General features: G+C 49.6%; 1 protein-coding gene across 7 annotated transcripts in view; it reads left to right on the top strand.

Annotated features, from left to right (window-relative positions):
- Window positions 1–16,866, top strand: part of NTNG1 (netrin G1) — a 429,565-nt gene extending 412,699 nt beyond the window's left edge. For all 7 annotated transcript variants that reach the window (XM_073642847.1, XM_073642843.1, XM_073642845.1 and 4 more), the window contains one exon: window positions 15,434–16,866. In XM_073642847.1, the coding sequence (XP_073498948.1) occupies window positions 15,434–15,654 (221 nt within the window). In that variant the 3' untranslated portion in view covers window positions 15,655–16,866. The remainder of the gene's footprint in view (window positions 1–15,433) is intronic.
- Window positions 16,867–17,190: the final 324 nt, after the last annotated feature.

The raw sequence follows: 17,190 nt of genomic DNA, 5'->3' as shown, positions 1-17,190 counted from the left end.
GCAGGAAGAGGGGACCCCAAGAGCCCATAAGAGAGCTAATAGGGTGAAGGGTCGGCAACAGGGTACCGGATCCCAAGCTGGTGGAGGCTACAGCACTAATCCTCAGCCAGAGACCGGAGGTCGTGGGCAGGATCTGCCACGACCACCCACTAAATCCACCCGGAAGGCAGACCAAGAATAGGGTCAGGGAACCCAGAGACAAGGGTTTCCCAACAAGAGGCCCGAGGGAGCCGGACTTAGGTGGATCCCTGGTGGGAACGGCCAGAAGAAGGGAGAGTCAGAAAGGAGCTCAGGACCACACTCCGGAGTTGCCTGGGAGTTGACCGAGTCCAGGACCTGGTGGACGCAGCACGGCTCGGGTGGTCACTGCTGTACACAGTGACCCGAGCAACACCAGTAAGTAAAACCCTGGAACTGCATTTTATGCCTCTGAGTCTCTTTGCTGCACCTTCACAACCACCATCCTCCACGGCTGACCCCCTGAGGCTATACCCCTCCCGTTGGGGGTTATCCTACCCAAAGCTGCACACACACCACCAGCCTCAGCGGACCCTGCTGCAGCGGCGGCCGTAGTGACCGCAAATCAACGGGTGGCGTAGTCGACATAAAAGAACATCTAGTAACATCTATAAGGACTGCCACACACTGAGTTTGACACCCTGGGCACGGACCGGGTCACAGCCACTCGGAGACTACAACCCCCATCTGATCCGGCTCCGGGTATCCCTAACAGCACTGGCCCAGGGGGCGCGTCAACTTTGGCGTAGTCGGCAGGATAACGTGCCCGCAACAACCGGGTACTGCGTGCCTGAAGAAAAGTTCACCGTTACCTCAAAAAGAAGTCTCCCGCCGGTTCCGGAGGGTCCCCACCAACGGACCCCATCACAGGTCGTTTCCCGCCGGTTGTCCGCCATTTGCAGCTTTTTCCCGCCATCCATGGAGTTTCCCGCCACTGGGAGACGATTCCCGCCATTTCCGAAGATTTCCCGCCTTGGAAGAGCGGACGCCATTATGGGCGTGCCAGAGGGTGGCAAAAGGCCACCTCCCATCGTGGGCCAGGTCGAAGAATGGCGCCAAAAGCGGAAACCGCGCCCACCAACAGAGACTGTGATGCTGGAAGTGTCCATCAGCGTAAGAGAACTGCCCCTGGAACTGACAATCACTAAGTTGCCCCGGGACCACCCTCAATGTGGGCGGAGACAGAACAAGAGAACAAAGATGGGTGTCGCCTGGAGCAGTCTGGAGAGAGCGCACCCGGAGACAAGAAGTCTGGAGGAGAGTCCAGAGAGAACACACCCGGAGATGGAGGGAGAGGCAGGCAGCACCGACCCAGTGGTCAGGAGCCTGTTGCAGGTCGCCACTCCAGAAGGCCTGCTGGAGATCCTGGCGCAGCTCCCCGGAGATCGGGAGCGTGCACAGACCGCGCTGGAGGGCCTAGCACGGAGGATGGCCCGGGTGCAGCAGGAAACACTGGCGGAGTGGACTCGAGAGATGGCCCAGCAAGCCGGAGCCCGCCAGCGAAGCATGCCACCCGCAGCGGGGAGCAAGTCCACCTCTGAGGACGGCGAAGGAGGGATGACGGCCGGAGACGGCGCCGCGGAGGGAGCCGAAGAGATGAAGGCAGGTAATGGGGACGACAGCATCCCGTGCCCAGAAGCCGTAAACCTGCCCCAGCTCCCCGTCGCAGAGCCCGAAGCCCCACTCACCGTTCCCGTAGCCGCTGCGTCATCGCTCCAAGCAAGGCCTCAAGCGGCCGGAGCCGCGGCCACGCCCCCTGCTATGTCACGTGCCTCAATCCAGAGCGCGGCCAAGCAGGAGAAGCCACCGGCCTGGTCGCAAGGCCGAGTGCCCCCGGGCGCCGCAGTACCAACAGCGCCCTCCACCTCTGCCGAGCCGCCGGCCTGGTCGAAAGGCCAGGAACACCCGGGCGCCGCCGTCTTCACGGTGCCCTTCACATTCAGGGTGCCCCAAGCCTGGTCGCAAGGCCTGGTAAACCTGGGCGCCGCTACCACCACAGCGCCCTCAACCTCTAGAGCGCCGCACCTGGGTGAAGACCTGTTCGCCCAGCATACGTGCCCGGATGGGCAGCCCTTTGTGTGGCCTCCGGAGTTCGTCAATCCCCGACTCCGGAGGGAACGGCCTCTAGATGAGCCCCTGATACCGCCTCCGGCGCCTGTCAAGATGACCCCGCTCCCGCTGGAAGAAGCGCAGTTCGAGTGGGACCCCACCGGAGGAGACCTCATGGGGTTCACTCAGGAAACAAGGGCAGCCGCAGCTGAGCGTGCGGAATGCTGCCGCCAGCAGTTGGAAGTCTTTGACAGGGAAAGGAGAGAGAGGCGGGTCCGTGAGCAGCGGCTGCAAATACAGAGCGCTGAACAGAAGAGCCGGACCCGGAGGAACCCCCGTGCAGCTCATGGTCCCCGCACCATCGGGACTGTGATTAAGTTCAACCTGCAGCATGGGTGGGGCTTCATTAGAGACCATCATACCCCCGGCGACGTCTTTGTGACCCGCAGAGACGTAGAAAGCCATCTGCCGGAGGGACACAGAGGTCGTGACCTGTATCTAGGGGACGAGGTCACCTTCACCCGGCACAAGTGTGCCAAAGGACCCTACGCCCTCCATGTGCATCGCCTGACGGAGGAGGAGCTGCGGTGTGAGGAGGAGCAAGAGGACCCGGACGGGTCTGAAACAGAAACTGAATCCAAAGAAAGAGCAGGAGGAGGACGCCGTCGTTGAGTACGGTAGAGAAGAGACTGTATATAGTTGCCCGTAGGGGTACCAAAAAACTGTTGCTGCTTAAAATATGTTCCCCCTTGGGACAAAAGAGTGAACTGTACCCGTGTGTCCCCATCCCTTAACAGGCTGAGGACTGTGAACAGCCGTCCTTAATCCCACTGGTCGAGGACTGAGAGCAGCCATATCCCATTTGTATATAGTTGCGCTTCCTAAGGCGCCCTCTACCGGTTTTATAGGAAACTGTTTTCTTCCAAGAGAGACTGTCGCACTTTACCCGGTCACAAGTTGCACCGTGGCCGGAGGAACAAGAATGTTTCTAATGAGGAGTTTTATATGAAAAGTTTTATGATATATATATATTGTTTTATATGTTTATGATGTTTATGAAAAAAAAATTGTATGTTTTTGGATGTTTATTCTTTTACAGCCCGAGGACGTGCTGTGATTTACCAGGGGGGAATGTAGCACCCTGAGGATTCGGCTGCTACAGGGGTATTGCACCTCAACCCAGAGGTGTGGTATTCCACTCCCGGGTAAGGATGGAGTGTGGAACTGAGCTCAGTTAGCTGCATGCACTACACACATCCCATTTCCGGGGAACAGACCGATGGTACTCCCACTAGAGAAATGTGCAGGTACGACAGTGTCTGTTCCTGGCTGGAGTGGGAGGGGGGTGGAACATCCCAGTAGTGTAGGGGCAGATAGGGGGAGCAGCCTGGGTAAAGCTAGGAGCTCATTGGGTGCTGGTCACCTGAGCTCACACATAGAGGGAGTATATAAGGTGGGCACCATCTTAGATCAGGGTCAGTCAGTCAGTTGTCAGTCAGCCAGTCAGACAGTCTGTCTGAGAGCCTGAGAAGCAGAGCAGAGGAGAAGGAAGAGGGACCCAGAGGCGCAGGAAGAGGGGACCCCAAGAGCCCATAAGAGAGCTAATAGGGTGAAGGGTCGGCAACAGGGTACCGGATCCCAAGCTGGTGGAGGCTACAGCACTAATCCTCAGCCAGAGACCGGAGGTCGTGGGCAGGATCTGCCACGACCACCCACTAAATCCACCCAGAAGGCAGACCAAGAATAGGGTCAGGGAACCCAGAGACAAGGGTTTCCCAACAAGAGGCCCGAGGGAGCCGGACTTAGGTGGATCCCTGGTGGGAACGGCCAGAAGAAGGGAGAGTCAGAAAGGAGCTCAGGACCACACTCCGGAGTTGCCTGGGAGTTGACCGAGTCCAGGACCTGGTGGACGCAGCACGGCTCGGGTGGTCACTGCTGTACACAGTGACCCGAGCAACACCAGTAAGTAAAACCCTGGAACTGCATTTTATGCCTCTGAGTCTCTTTGCTGCACCTTCACAACCACCATCCTCCACGGCTGACCCCCTGAGGCTATACCCCTCCCGTTGGGGGTTATCCTACCCAAAGCTGCACACACACCACCAGCCTCAGCGGACCCTGCTGCAGCGGCGGCCGTAGTGACCGCAAATCAACGGGTGGCGTAGTCGACATAAAAGAACATCTAGTAACATCTATAAGGACTGCCACACACTGAGTTTGACACCCTGGGCACGGACCGGGTCACAGCCACTCGGAGACTACAACCCCCATCTGATCCGGCTCCGGGTATCCCTAACAGCACTGGCCCAGGGGGCGCGTCACATGTAAACCAAATCTAGCAGTGATGCCCCCAAACAGATTAAAATCTGCAAAATCTGCACGATTTTGGGGGTCCCATATGACCATCTGATATATAAGGGAGCCATGATGATGATGCTGGGGAAGAGAATGATTGGGCAGTAAATGCCTAATCCTTTTGTTCTCAGCAAAGATAAGTCACTGACTGTTTTTTCAGCATATTTCTCCCCTATCTCCATTAAAATGCATCTGTCAGCAGGATTGTGCTCAGTAAACTACATACACTGTCAGGTGGGCGACATTACACTGATTAATATGATACCTTGGTTTATGAAATCCGTCCTGTGGTTCTTGTGTAATCTTTACTCTCAGTTTGGAGATAATGATATGCTCGTGCTCCGGGGTGGCCTGTGAGGGGCGCTCTATCTGGTGCTCTGCTTACATATTCATCTGTATGCTCTTATGACAGCTCACTGATTGTTCACTGACCGGCCTCCTATTTTACATAATGCATCTAGTAGTGCGGGGCTAGGTTAAATAGGAGGCAGGTCAATGAAGGATCAGTGAGCTGTCATAAGAGCATACAGATGAATATGTAAGCAGAGCACCAGATAGAGCGCCCCCCACAGGCCTGGGCGGAGCACGGGCATATCATTATCTCCAAACTGAAAGTAAAGATTACACAAGAAGCACAGGACGGATTTCATCAGCCAAGATATCATATTAATTAGTGTAATGTCGCCCACCTGACAGTGTATGTAGTTTACGGAGCGCAATCCTGCTGATAGGTGCGCTTTAAAGACCTATGAACTCTAGGCTGAGCTCAATCTGCATGTGCATAGAGGAATTGGAAGAGATACTATAGCTATGGACCCATCGTTAGTCGACAGCTATTTAGAGTGTATTGCCAGCTTAAGTCCTTGAGTTGTCTGTCACTAAATAGTTAAAAATCCTTCAAGAACTTACATTTAGTGATGTGAAACTGTTCCTAATGGACACGATAGGGCAATGCTCCTTGGGTAATTCTGAGAAGGTGATATGAGAAAGTTAAGTAACTTTTTATTCTTCTAAACATTAATATTTTTTCTACTTTTAATAAAAATGTCAAGGAAATATTTTTTCCTTGCCAGGAATCAGATACAAGTAAAGGTCAAATGGATTTCTAACACGCCATTTTAAACAATCATACACTTTGTGCTGCACGGGGCTGTGCAGGTCTGTCGTTTCCTGTCACTGCCATTTTTCCCAATGGCATGGACTTGACAAATCGCTTGTCAAGGAAAGGTCTGAACCTCTGGGAAAGCAGCACATTAGGCACTATTCATCATATGGGCTCCACCATGGTATTAACCATTTTGTGTACTAGCCCAAACGGAGGAAAAAGTTACAGCAGTGTCAACTGAGTCACTACACAGCTATCTCTTAAATTGATGCAGCCGGGTGCAGTGTGATTTTATAGTTTTCATACTAATAGGTATTATGCAGAACAAGTGATTCTCAAGAAAGTTTTAACTTAAAGAGGTTGTCCACTACTACATTGATGGCCTATACTTAGGATAGGTCATCAATGTCTGATTGGCCAGGGTCCGACACCCGGCACCCCCGCTGATCAGCTATTATTGGTGTCAGCGGTGGCCACCGGCCGGCAGTGCTCGCTTCCCAAGCTGCTCCGTTTACTTGTAGTGGCTGGGGCTTGGCACTGCACATCGGCCGCCTATTCAAATCAATAGGAGGCAAATGTGTAGTACCTGGCCGCGGCCACTATCAGAAGACGGAGCAGCTTGACAAATGAGTATTTCCGGCCGGCGGCCCCCGACACCAATAACAGCTGATCAGCGGGGGTGCCGGGTGTCGGACCACTGCTGGTCAGACATTGATGAACTACCCTATGGATAGGTCATCAGTGTAAAAGTAGTGGACAACCTATTCAACATATTTAGTTTTTGAGTTGTAATTAGCAAATATCATATAACAATTAGGTTATAAGCATCAAATCATACACAACGTGGCATGTAATCTTGGAGTGTAATGGGGTTAGGACAAGTTTTTGCTTTTAGGAACCCAAAATGTGTTATTGAAGTTGCGAGTCCTCAGGGTGGGTTAAACCTTTTCCGGAGAACTAATAGTCAGGGGCATAGTGGAATAACATCTCCTGTAGGTTCTATGAAACCTACTGTAGGTTGCATTTACATTGGCTGATTAATGTGAATGAACATTTCGAGATACACTCGCTTCTCAATAACAGGCTAGTGTAGAGAAGCTGCCAAACTAGCAAAACGTCTGTTCTTCAGGTGAAATTATTTTTAACCCCTATTTTCATTTTTGGTATGGCAGATCAGCTCTATTCACTTAAGTGGAGCTAGGCTGAAATACCACATACAAGCCTTGGACAAGTGAGGCTTTGCTTGTGGGGTAAAAAAGCAGTCATGTTTATCTAATCCTATACAATTTCCTTAAAGGGAATGTATCGTCAGAAAATGACCAATTGTTTAAATCAGGTTTTTGTGTTAAATGTATTAAAAATATGTCAATGAAGGTTTTTTACATATTGTAATCTGTATTTAAAAAAAATAGAAAAGTTTTTTATAATTTTTATACTGCCTACTGGGGCTATTTCAGACTCATACTTACAAATGTTTACAGAAGACTTTTCAGCAGTATCATTATCATCACAGACAGGATTACAATGACAGATAAAACCTGTATACACAGCTGATAACACAAGATCCACCATTCACAATAAGTAATGTCACAGCTGCCCCTGCTTCCCACTCTCTTTACAATGACCTTTGTACACCCACGCTCATAAGATGTTTCAGTACAAAAGATAGGGTCAGCATGAGTCTATTGCTGCCAATATACTTGTAGATTTCCTGAAGGAACTGGAAGTATGAGTCTAGAACGGCCCAGAGGCCAGAGTGAAAACTGCAAGATTTCTTTTTTCATATACAGTACCGATCAAAAGTTTGGACACACCTTCTCATTTAAAGATTTTTCTGTATTTTCATTACTATAAAAATTGTACTTTCACACTGAAGGCATCAAAACTATGAATTAACACATGTGGAATTATATACTTAACAAAAAAAGTGTGAAACAACTGAAAATATGTCTTATATTCTAGGTTCTTCAAAGTAGCCACCTTTTGATTTGATGACTGCTTTGCACACTCTTGACATTCTCTTGATGAGCTTCAAGAGGTAGTCACCGGAAATGGTTTTTACTTCACAGGTGTGCCCTGTCAGGTATAATAAGTGGGATGTCTTGCCTTATAAATGGGGTTGGGACCATCCGTTGTGTTGTGCAGAAGTCTGGTGGATACACAGCTGATAGTCCTACTGAATAGACTGTTAGAATTTGTATTATGGCAAGAAAAAAGCAGCTAAGTAAAGAAAAACGAGTGGCCATCATTACTTTAAGAAATGAAGGTCAGTCAGTGCGAAAAATTGGGAAAACTTTGAAAGTGTCCCCAAGTGCAGTTGCAAAAGCCATCAAGCGCTACAAAGAAACTGGCTCACATGAGGACCGCCCCAGGAAAGGAAGACCAAGAGTCCTCTGCTTCTGAGGATAAGTTTATCCGAGTCACCAGCCTCAGAAATCGCAGGTTATCAGCAGCTCAGATTAGAGACCAGGTCAATGTGACGCGCCCCCTGGGCCAGTGCTGTTAGGGATACCCGGAGCCGGATCAGATGGGGGTTGTAGTCTCCGAGTGGCTGTGACCCGGTCCGTGCCCAGGGTGTCAAACTCAGTGTGTGGCAGTCCTTATGATGTTACTAGATGTTCTTTTGTGTCGACTACGCCACCCGTTGATTTGCGGTCAATACGGCCGCCGCTGCAGCAGGGTCCACTGAGGCTGATGATGTGAGTGCAGCTTAGGTAGTATAACCCCCAACGGGAGGGGTATAGCCTCAGGGGGTCAGCCGTGGAGGATGGTGGTTGTGAAGGTGCAGCAAAGAGACTCAGAGGCATAAAATGCAGTTCCAGGGTTTTACTTACTGGTGTTGCTCGGGTCACTGTGTACAGCAGTGACCACCCAAGCCGTGCTGCGTCCACCAGGTCCTGGACTCGGTCAACTCCCAGGCAACTCCGGAGTGTGGTCCTGAGCTCCTTTCTGTCTCCCCCTTCTTCTGGCCGTTCCCACCAGGGATCCACCTAAGTCCGGCTCCCTCGGGCCTCTTGTTGGTCAAGCCTCCTCTGGGCTCCCTGACCCTATTCTTGGTCTGCCTTCCGGGTGGATTTAGTGGGTGATCGTGGCAGATCCTGCCCACGACCTCCGGTTCCTGGTTAAGGTGTGCTGTAGCCTCTGCCAGCTTGGGATCCGGTACCCTGTTGCCGACCCTTCACCCTATTAGCTCTCTTATGGGCTCTTGGGGTCCCCTCTGCGCCTCTGGGTCTCTCTCTCTTCTCCTCTGCTCTGCTTCTCAGGTTACACTCTGACAGACTGACGTCTCACAGACTGACTGACAACTGACTGACCCTGATCTAAGATGGTGCCCACCTTATATACTCCCTCTATGTGTGAGCTCAGGTGACCAGCACCCAATGAGCTCCTAGCATTACCCAGACTGCTCCCCCTATCTGCCCCTACACTACTGGGATGTTCCACCCCTCTCCCACTCCAGCCAGGAACAGACACTATCGTACCTGCACATTTCTCTAGTGGGAGTACCGTCGGTCTGTTCCTCGGAAATGGGATGTGTGTAGTGCATGCAGCTAACTGAGCTCAGTTCCACACTCCATCCTTACCCGGGAGTGGAATATCACACCTCTGGGTTGAGGTGCAATACCCCTGTAGCAGCCGAATCCTCAGGGTGCTACATTCCCCCCTGGTAAACCACAGCACGTCCTCGGGCTGTAAGATATAAAAACATCCAAACATACAATTTTTTTTTTCATAAACATCAACATATAAAACATCTTATATATTATAAAACTTTTCATATAAAACTTTTCATAAATAACATTCTTGTTCCTCCGGCCACGGTGCAACTTGTGACCGGGTAAGGTGCGACAGTCTCTCTTGGAAGAAAACAACAGATTACTATAAAACCGGTAGGGGGCGCTTTAGGAAGTGCAACTATATACAAGGGAAATATGGCCGCTCTCAGTCCTCGGTCAGTGGGAATAGGGACACACGGGATTCAGTTCAATTGGCTGGTCCCAACGGAGACTATATTTTAACTAGAACAGTTCTTATACCCTGACGGGTAACTATGTACAGTCTCTCTCTACCGTACTTCAACGACGGCGTCCTCCTGCTCTTTCTTTAGATTCTTCAGACCCGTCCGGGTCCTCTTTCTCCTCCTCACACCGCAGCTCCTCCTCCGTCAGGCGATGCACATGGAGGGCGTAGGGTCCTTTGGCACACTTGTGCCGGGTGAAGGTGACCTCGTCCCCTACATACAGGTCACGACCTCTGTGTCCCTCCGGCAGATGGCTTTCTACGTCTCTGCAGGTTACAAAGACGTCGCCGGGGGTCTGATGGTCTCTGATAAAGCCCCATCCGTGCTGCATGTTGAATTTTATCACAGTCCCGGTGGCACGGGGACCATGAGCTGCACGGGGTTTCCTCCTGGTCCGGCTCTTCTGCTCCGCGCTCCTTATCTGCATTTGCTGTTCCCGGACCCGCCTCTCTCTCCGCTCCCTCTCGAAGACCTCGAGCTGCTGCCGGCAGCACTCTGCACGCTCCGCTGCGGCCGCCCGAGTCTCCTGAGTGAACCCCATGAGGTCTTCTCCGGTGGGGTCCCACTCGAACTGGATCTCCTCCAGTGGGGGCGAGGTCCTCCTTGCGGGCTTCGGAGCCGGAATCAGGGGCTCGCACATGGGCCTTGCTCTCTGGAGTTCCAGCTGAATATACTCCTGAGGCCATACAAAGGGCTGCCCATCCGGGCACGTATGCTGGGCAAATAGATTTTCACCCAGGTGCGGCACTCTAGATGTTGTGGGCGCGTTGATGGTAGCGGCGCCCGGGTTAACCAGGCCTTGCGACCAGGCCTGGGGCACCTTAAAGGCAAAGGGCACCGTAAGAACGGCGGCGCCCTGGGTTATTCGGCCCTGCGACCAGGCCGGTGGCTCCGCGGAGGTAGGGGGCGCTGTTGGAATAGCGGCGCCCAGGGGTATTAGGCCTTGCGACCAGGCCGGTGGTATTTCCTGCTTTGCCACGCTCGAGGTCGAGGCGTGTGACGTCACAGGGGTCGCGGCCGCGGTTTCCGGTTGAGGCCTAGTCTGCGGCGGTGACGATGCAGCGACGGGCACGGCAGGGGGAATTTCGGGCTCTGCGACGGGGAGCTGGGGCAGGCACGCGGTTTCCCGGCTCGGGGTAGAGACGTCCCCTTTACCTGCCTCCGTCCGTTCAGCTCCCTTCTCGGCGCCGTCTCCTGCCTTCATTCCTCCTGCGCCATCCTCAGAGGCGGTCTGTCTCCTCGTCTCGGGTGGCGTGCTCCGCTGACGGGTTTCGGTCTGCTGGGCCATCTCTCGGCTCCACTCCGCCAACGTCTCCCGCTGCACCCGGGCCATCCTCCGTGCGAGGCCCTCCAGCGCGGTCTGTGCACACTCCCGGTCTCGGGGGAGCTGTGCTAGGATCTCCAGCAGGCCTTCTGGAGTGGCGACCTGCAACAGGCTCCTGACCACTGGGTCGGTGCTGCCTGACTCTCCCTCCATCTCCGGGTACGCTCTCTCTGGACTCTCCTCCAGACGTCTTGTCTCCGGGTGCGCTCTCTCCAGACTGCTCCAGGCGACACCCATCTTTGTTCTCTTGTTCTGTCTCCGCCCACATTGAGGGTGGTCCCGGGGCAACTTTGTGATTGTCAGTTCCAGGGGCAGTTCCCTCACGCTGATGGACACTTCCAGCATCACAGTCTCTGTTGGTGGGCGCGGTTTCCGCTTTTGGCGCCATTCTTCGACCTGGCCCACGATGGGAGGTGGCCTTTTGCCACCCTCTGGCACGCCCATAATGGCGTCCGCTCTTCCAAGGCGGGAAATCTTCGGAAATGGCGGGAATCGTCTCCCAGTGGCGGGAAACTCCATGGATGGCGGGAAAAAGCTGCAAATGGCGGACAACCGGCGGGAAACGACCTGTGATGGGGTCCGTTGGCGGGGACCCTCCGGAACCGGCAGGAGACTTCTTTTTGAGGTAACAGTGAACTTTTCTTCAGGCACGCAGTACCCGGTTGTTGCGGGCATGTAATCCTGCCGACTACGCCAAAGTTGACGCGCCCCATGGGCCAGTGCTGTTAGGGATACCCGGAGCCGGATCAGATGGGGGTTGTAGTCTCCGAGTGGCTGTGACCCGGTCCGTGCCCAGGGTGTCAAACTCAGTGTGTGGCAGTCCTTATGATGTTACTAGATGTTCTTTTGTGTCGACTACGCCACCCGTTGATTTGCGGTCAATACGGCCGCCGCTGCAGCAGGGTCCACTGAGGCTGATGATGTGAGTGCAGCTTAGGTAGTATAACCCCCAACGGGAGGGGTATAGCCTCAGGGGTCAGCCGTGGAGGATGGTGGTTGTGAAGGTGCAGCAAAGAGACTCAGAGGCATAAAATGCAGTTCCAGGGTTTTACTTACTGGTGTTGCTCGGGTCACTGTGTACAGCAGTGACCACCCAAGCCGTGCTGCGTCCACCAGGTCCTGGACTCGGTCAACTCCCAGGCAACTCCGGAGTGTGGTCCTGAGCTCCTTTCTGTCTCCCCCTTCTTCTGGCCGTTCCCACCAGGGATCCACCTAAGTCCGGCTCCCTCGGGCCTCTTGTTGGTCAAGCCTCCTCTGGGCTCCCTGACCCTATTCTTGGTCTGCCTTCCGGGTGGATTTAGTGGGTGATCGTGGCAGATCCTGCCCACGACCTCCGGTTCCTGGCTAAGGTGTGCTGTAGCCTCTGCCAGCTTGGGATCCGGTACCCTGTTGCCGACCCTTCACCCTATTAGCTCTCTTATGGGCTCTTGGGGTCCCCTCTGCGCCTCTGGGTCTCTCTCTCTTCTCCTCTGCTCTGCTTCTCAGGTTACACTCTGACAGACTGACGTCTCACAGACTGACTGACAACTGACTGACCCTGATCTAAGATGGTGCCCACCTTATATACTCCCTCTATGTGTGAGCTCAGGTGACCAGCACCCAATGAGCTCCTAGCATTACCCAGACTGCTCCCCCTATCTGCCCCTACACTACTGGGATGTTCCACCCCCCTCCCACTCCAGCCAGGAACAGACACTATCGTACCTGCACATTTCTCTAGTGGGAGTACCGTCGGTCTGTTCCTCGGAAATGGGATGTGTGTAGTGCATGCAGCTAACTGAGCTCAGTTCCACACTCCATCCTTACCCGGGAGTGGAATATCACACCTCTGGGTTGAGGTGCAATACCCCTGTAGCAGCCGAATCCTCAGGGTGCTACAAATGCCACACAGAATTCTAGCAGCAGACACATCTCTACAACAACTGTGAAGAGGAGACTTTGTGCAGCAGGCCTTCATGGTAAAATAGCTGATAGGAAACCACTGCTAAGGACAGGCAACAAGCAGAAGAGACTTGTTTGGGCTAAAGAACACAAGGAATGGACATTAGACCAGTGGAAATCTGTGCTTTGGTCTGATGAGGCCAAATTTGAGATCTTTGGTTCCAACCACCGTGTCTTTGTGCGACGCAGAAAAGGTGAACGGATGGACTCTACATGCCTGGTTCCCACCGTGAAGCATGGAGGAGGAGGTGTGATGGTGTGGGGGTGCTTTGCTGGTGACACTGTTGGGGATTTATTCAAAATTGGAGGCATACTGAACCAGCATGGCTACCACAGCATCTTGCAGCGGCAGGCTATTCCATCCGGTTTGCGTTTAGTTGGACCATCATTTATTTTTCAACAGGACAATGATCCCAAACACACCTCCAGGCTGTGTAAGGGCTATTTGACCAAGAGGGAGAGTGATGGGGTGATACGCCAGATGACCTGGTCTCCACAGTCACCAGACCTGAACCCAATCGAGATGGTTTGGGGTGAGCTGGACCGCAGAGTGAAGGCAAAAGGGCCAACAAGTGCTAAGCATCTCTGGGAACTCCTTCAAGATTGTTGGAAGACGATTTCCGGTGACTACCTCTTGAAGCTCATCAAGAGAATGCCAAGAGTGTGCAAAGCAGTCATCAAAGCAAATGGTGGCTACTTTGAAGAACATAGAATATAAGACATATTTTCAGTTGTTTCACACTTTTTTGTTAAGTATATAATTCCACATGAGTTAATTCATAGTTCTGATGCCTTCAGTGTGAATGTACAATTTTCATAGTCATGAAAATACAGAAAAATCTTTAAATGAGAAGGTGTGTCCAAACTTTTGGTCTGTACTGTATATACGGTGTATGTATATATATATATATATATATATATATGTATATATATATGTATATATATATATAAAGATCGTGATGTGAAAATAAAAAACTAAAACATTGCCTATTTTAATTAAAAGAAATACATTTCACAAAAAAACTGATTATTAGTAGGTCATTTCCTTGTGACACATTCTCCTTAAAGGAAATCAGATCGGTTTTCCCTATGTAATCTCAAGGCATCATGATGTAGGGGCTGAGACACTGATTTCAGCGATGTGTCACTTATTAGGCTTTGTGCTGTTGTTTCAATACAATGAGTGTTTATCACCTAGGATATTATCACTGCCTGGATTGCAGCTCACATACATCCTGGTCCAACTCCTCCCCCATCACTGATTAGCAGCTTATTGTCAATATACAGTGTACACAGAAAGCTGTGGTGTGGGCGGGGTTAGCTTTCTGAACTCTGCTACATGCTTCATCTAAATACTTCTGCACCCGGTAATCTAAGTGATACTTCGCTGGAATCAGGATCTCTTATCATACATTATGCTCCTGAGTTAGCAAAAACCTTGTGACAGATTCCCTTTAAGATATTTCCATTATACCCAATGGCTAAATATCTGTGTTAGACTAAGGTTCTTTGGACCAACCAGAGAAAATGATTCTGAGAGTCAAACCTCTTTCCACAAAGAAGATACAATTTGTAAACTATGTTGTTATGAGTTCATACATAAAACTAATCAATGAGGTGAAATAAGGTAAAAAGCCTGGTTGAAAAAGACCCTAGTGGCAAAGGATTGTCTCCAAAGACAACTCCAAATGGGACTGTCTGCTGAACCTTTGGGGGTAATGTTTGCTGTACTCTGGTTGGAGAGTGTAACTCCACTGAGCAAGCAGCCAATCAGCCAAGAACCATGGTACTATTTACCAAGCAGCCTGTTTCCCATTAATACGGCACCCATCCTCCCTGGATGTTAAAGAAGTGGGCAGTGCCGATTGCCGATAAACTAGCAGTCTGCAGCAGACGTCACTTACCTAATATTCTAAGATTATTCACCAATCATTTCTTTATTACTGGAGAACCTCTTGATGTTTGTTTCATTTTATTTTTTAGCTTTGTGTTTAAACAACTATGAAGACTCTGATGTACAGTATATTCTTTTTAGCTATGACAATGACAACTTTTCCTGTTTTCTTTCAATAGGTTTTTCTATGTCGACATAATATTGATTAAATAAAAATGTTAGTTTTCATTTTATATGTTTAGAACGTCAAAAGTGTTTTTTTTTTATCAGGTGGTTTTTTTTTTATCTTCAAATTATTTTACACAATTTTTTTGCCTTATGTAAAAATAATAAAATTAGCTATACTTACTTTACCCTGCTCCAGCATTGGCTCTCCACCGCTGCTCCCAGTGATTACTTACACAACTAAAGAACATGTGACCAGTGCAGCCAATCAGTGGGCTCAGCAGTAATGCAGATGTAGCTGTCACAAGCTACTAAACCCAGTGATTGCCTGAAGCGGTCACATATACTGTAGTCATTATATCACCGCTGCAGCCTGTAAACAATAACCAGCTTTGGAGAAGAGGTAGATGCAGCTGATTTTATTATTTTTACATAGCTGATGGGATGAAACATTTTGAAAATGGGAAAATCCTTTTAACATTGGATATAATGTTTTATCATGGAAGATAATTTATTACTGACGCTAGAATGATATTAATGTTTTTTTTCTATTTCCCACAGCAAATATCTGTGACAATGAGTTGCTTCGTTGTCAAAATGGTGGAGTTTGCCACAACAACGTGAGGTGCCAATGTCCTCATGGCTTCAAGGGAATATTGTGCGAGAATCAGAAATGTGAGGATACTGGGAGCTGTCCGTCTTCTAAATCTGGACAAGAATCCATTACCCATAACTTGTATCTGACCACCATGATAATTGTAGCTCGGTTCTGCACTTTGTAAAAACGTGAATAATGTACCTGCAATTTCCTATGGAGAAAAAAAAGTGCTACAAGAGACAAAGAGAAATAAATATAATGGAATACATAAATTATAATTAAACTGAGAGGGCCTGACTGTACTAAGCCATATGTACCAATTTGTGAATGAGAGATCCATGACTGTTATGATTTTGGCTCATGAGGCGGCTGACCCAAGGAGGACTGCCGTGGTATCAGAACCAGCTGAAAGGACCTTCAGCAAACAGAAGGCCTAAGCAACAAGGTCACTTAAAGCAAAGCTGATGCCATGGTAATTGCAGGTTAAATAATCCTTCTACCGATCCAAAAGCCCTGAGAGGCAAGCTGCCCCGAGCAGGACTGCTACTATGGCAGGATCAATCACGTTAATTAATTGTCCTTAAATTGCTCCAACAAAGGACAACAAGAACCTGTTTGCCACTTCCACGCAGTTTCTGTACCTCTCTGCCCAGTGTGTGGACCAACCAAATAGCGTCATTCTTTGCTGCCAGTGCATTGTGGGTAAAGGAAAGCGGCCATATTGGTCCCCTAATACCCTAACACCTGTGCTTTTGTGAACGTCGCTCCGTATACCCTTGTTGGTCGAAAGATTTATTTTTTTTTGTCCAATGTTAGTGACGCACATATCTCCCTTCCTTGGCCCCATATCCTTTATGAGAGTAATTTAAGGCTTGTATATCATAGATACGCCAAAAATGAATAAAAAAAAAAGTATATAAGGCGTATGATATCCAATATGAGAAAAGGCTAGAGTTTAAGCAAAAATAAAATGTATTTATCCTTTTGTATTCAAATGAAGTTATTTTTCTTGAAATAATGTAAAATGTAGATTTTTTGTATTATTGCAAATCCGTGTTTAGCAGACAATCTATTAAGTGATTATCTTCATCAAAAGATCAGAAATATTTTTTTTCTTTTTATTACTTTTTTTCTTTACTTTATTTGAATTCTATTATGTTACTCATTTTCTCTCTTTCACGGCTTTAGGAGCTAAATGTTCCCTTGCTCTCTTTAAGCCGTAAATGGGTGACATGCTCAGAAAATCTTCCTTAGGGAGCGTATGCTGGTGTTATGGAAAGCCACAAGTTTACATTCAAAAGACGTGTAATAATGTTCCACCAAAGGAAATTCTAAATGTTTTCTTGTTGTTTTAAAACATTGGAAGATTTCAAGGAATAAACAGAACTGAAAACAATTTATCAGACAATGTAATGCAATTCTTTTATTTTCAGGAGGTTAAAGTGGTGATGGGAGCTTAAAAGTTAAACTGGACAAAGATTGCGGGATACAGCCAGCTTCAGGGTCCCTGTGCTCCTCCAATACTGCAGAGGTAAAGCTGACTCTGCTTGTAACATCAAAGAGTGCAGAGTTCCAAATTGTCCTTCATCAGGAGTGAACTGCTCCACAGCAAGAAGGAGCCAGGAGGCATAGGAGCGATGCACTCCTGAAGACAGGAGAAGACAATAACCTTTGAAGAAACAGTAGCTACAGATGGGGCTCCTAGGAAGCAGTCCAGGAA

This window comes from Phyllobates terribilis, unplaced genomic scaffold, assembly GCF_046119375.1.
Source record: "Phyllobates terribilis strain yellow unplaced genomic scaffold, ASM4611937v1 Scaffold_8__6_contigs__length_399053987, whole genome shotgun sequence".
Lineage (NCBI taxonomy): Eukaryota > Metazoa > Chordata > Amphibia > Anura > Dendrobatidae > Phyllobates > Phyllobates terribilis.
The sequence above is the reverse complement of the archived record's forward strand: the minus strand, read 5'-3'. Positions and strand labels throughout refer to the sequence as shown.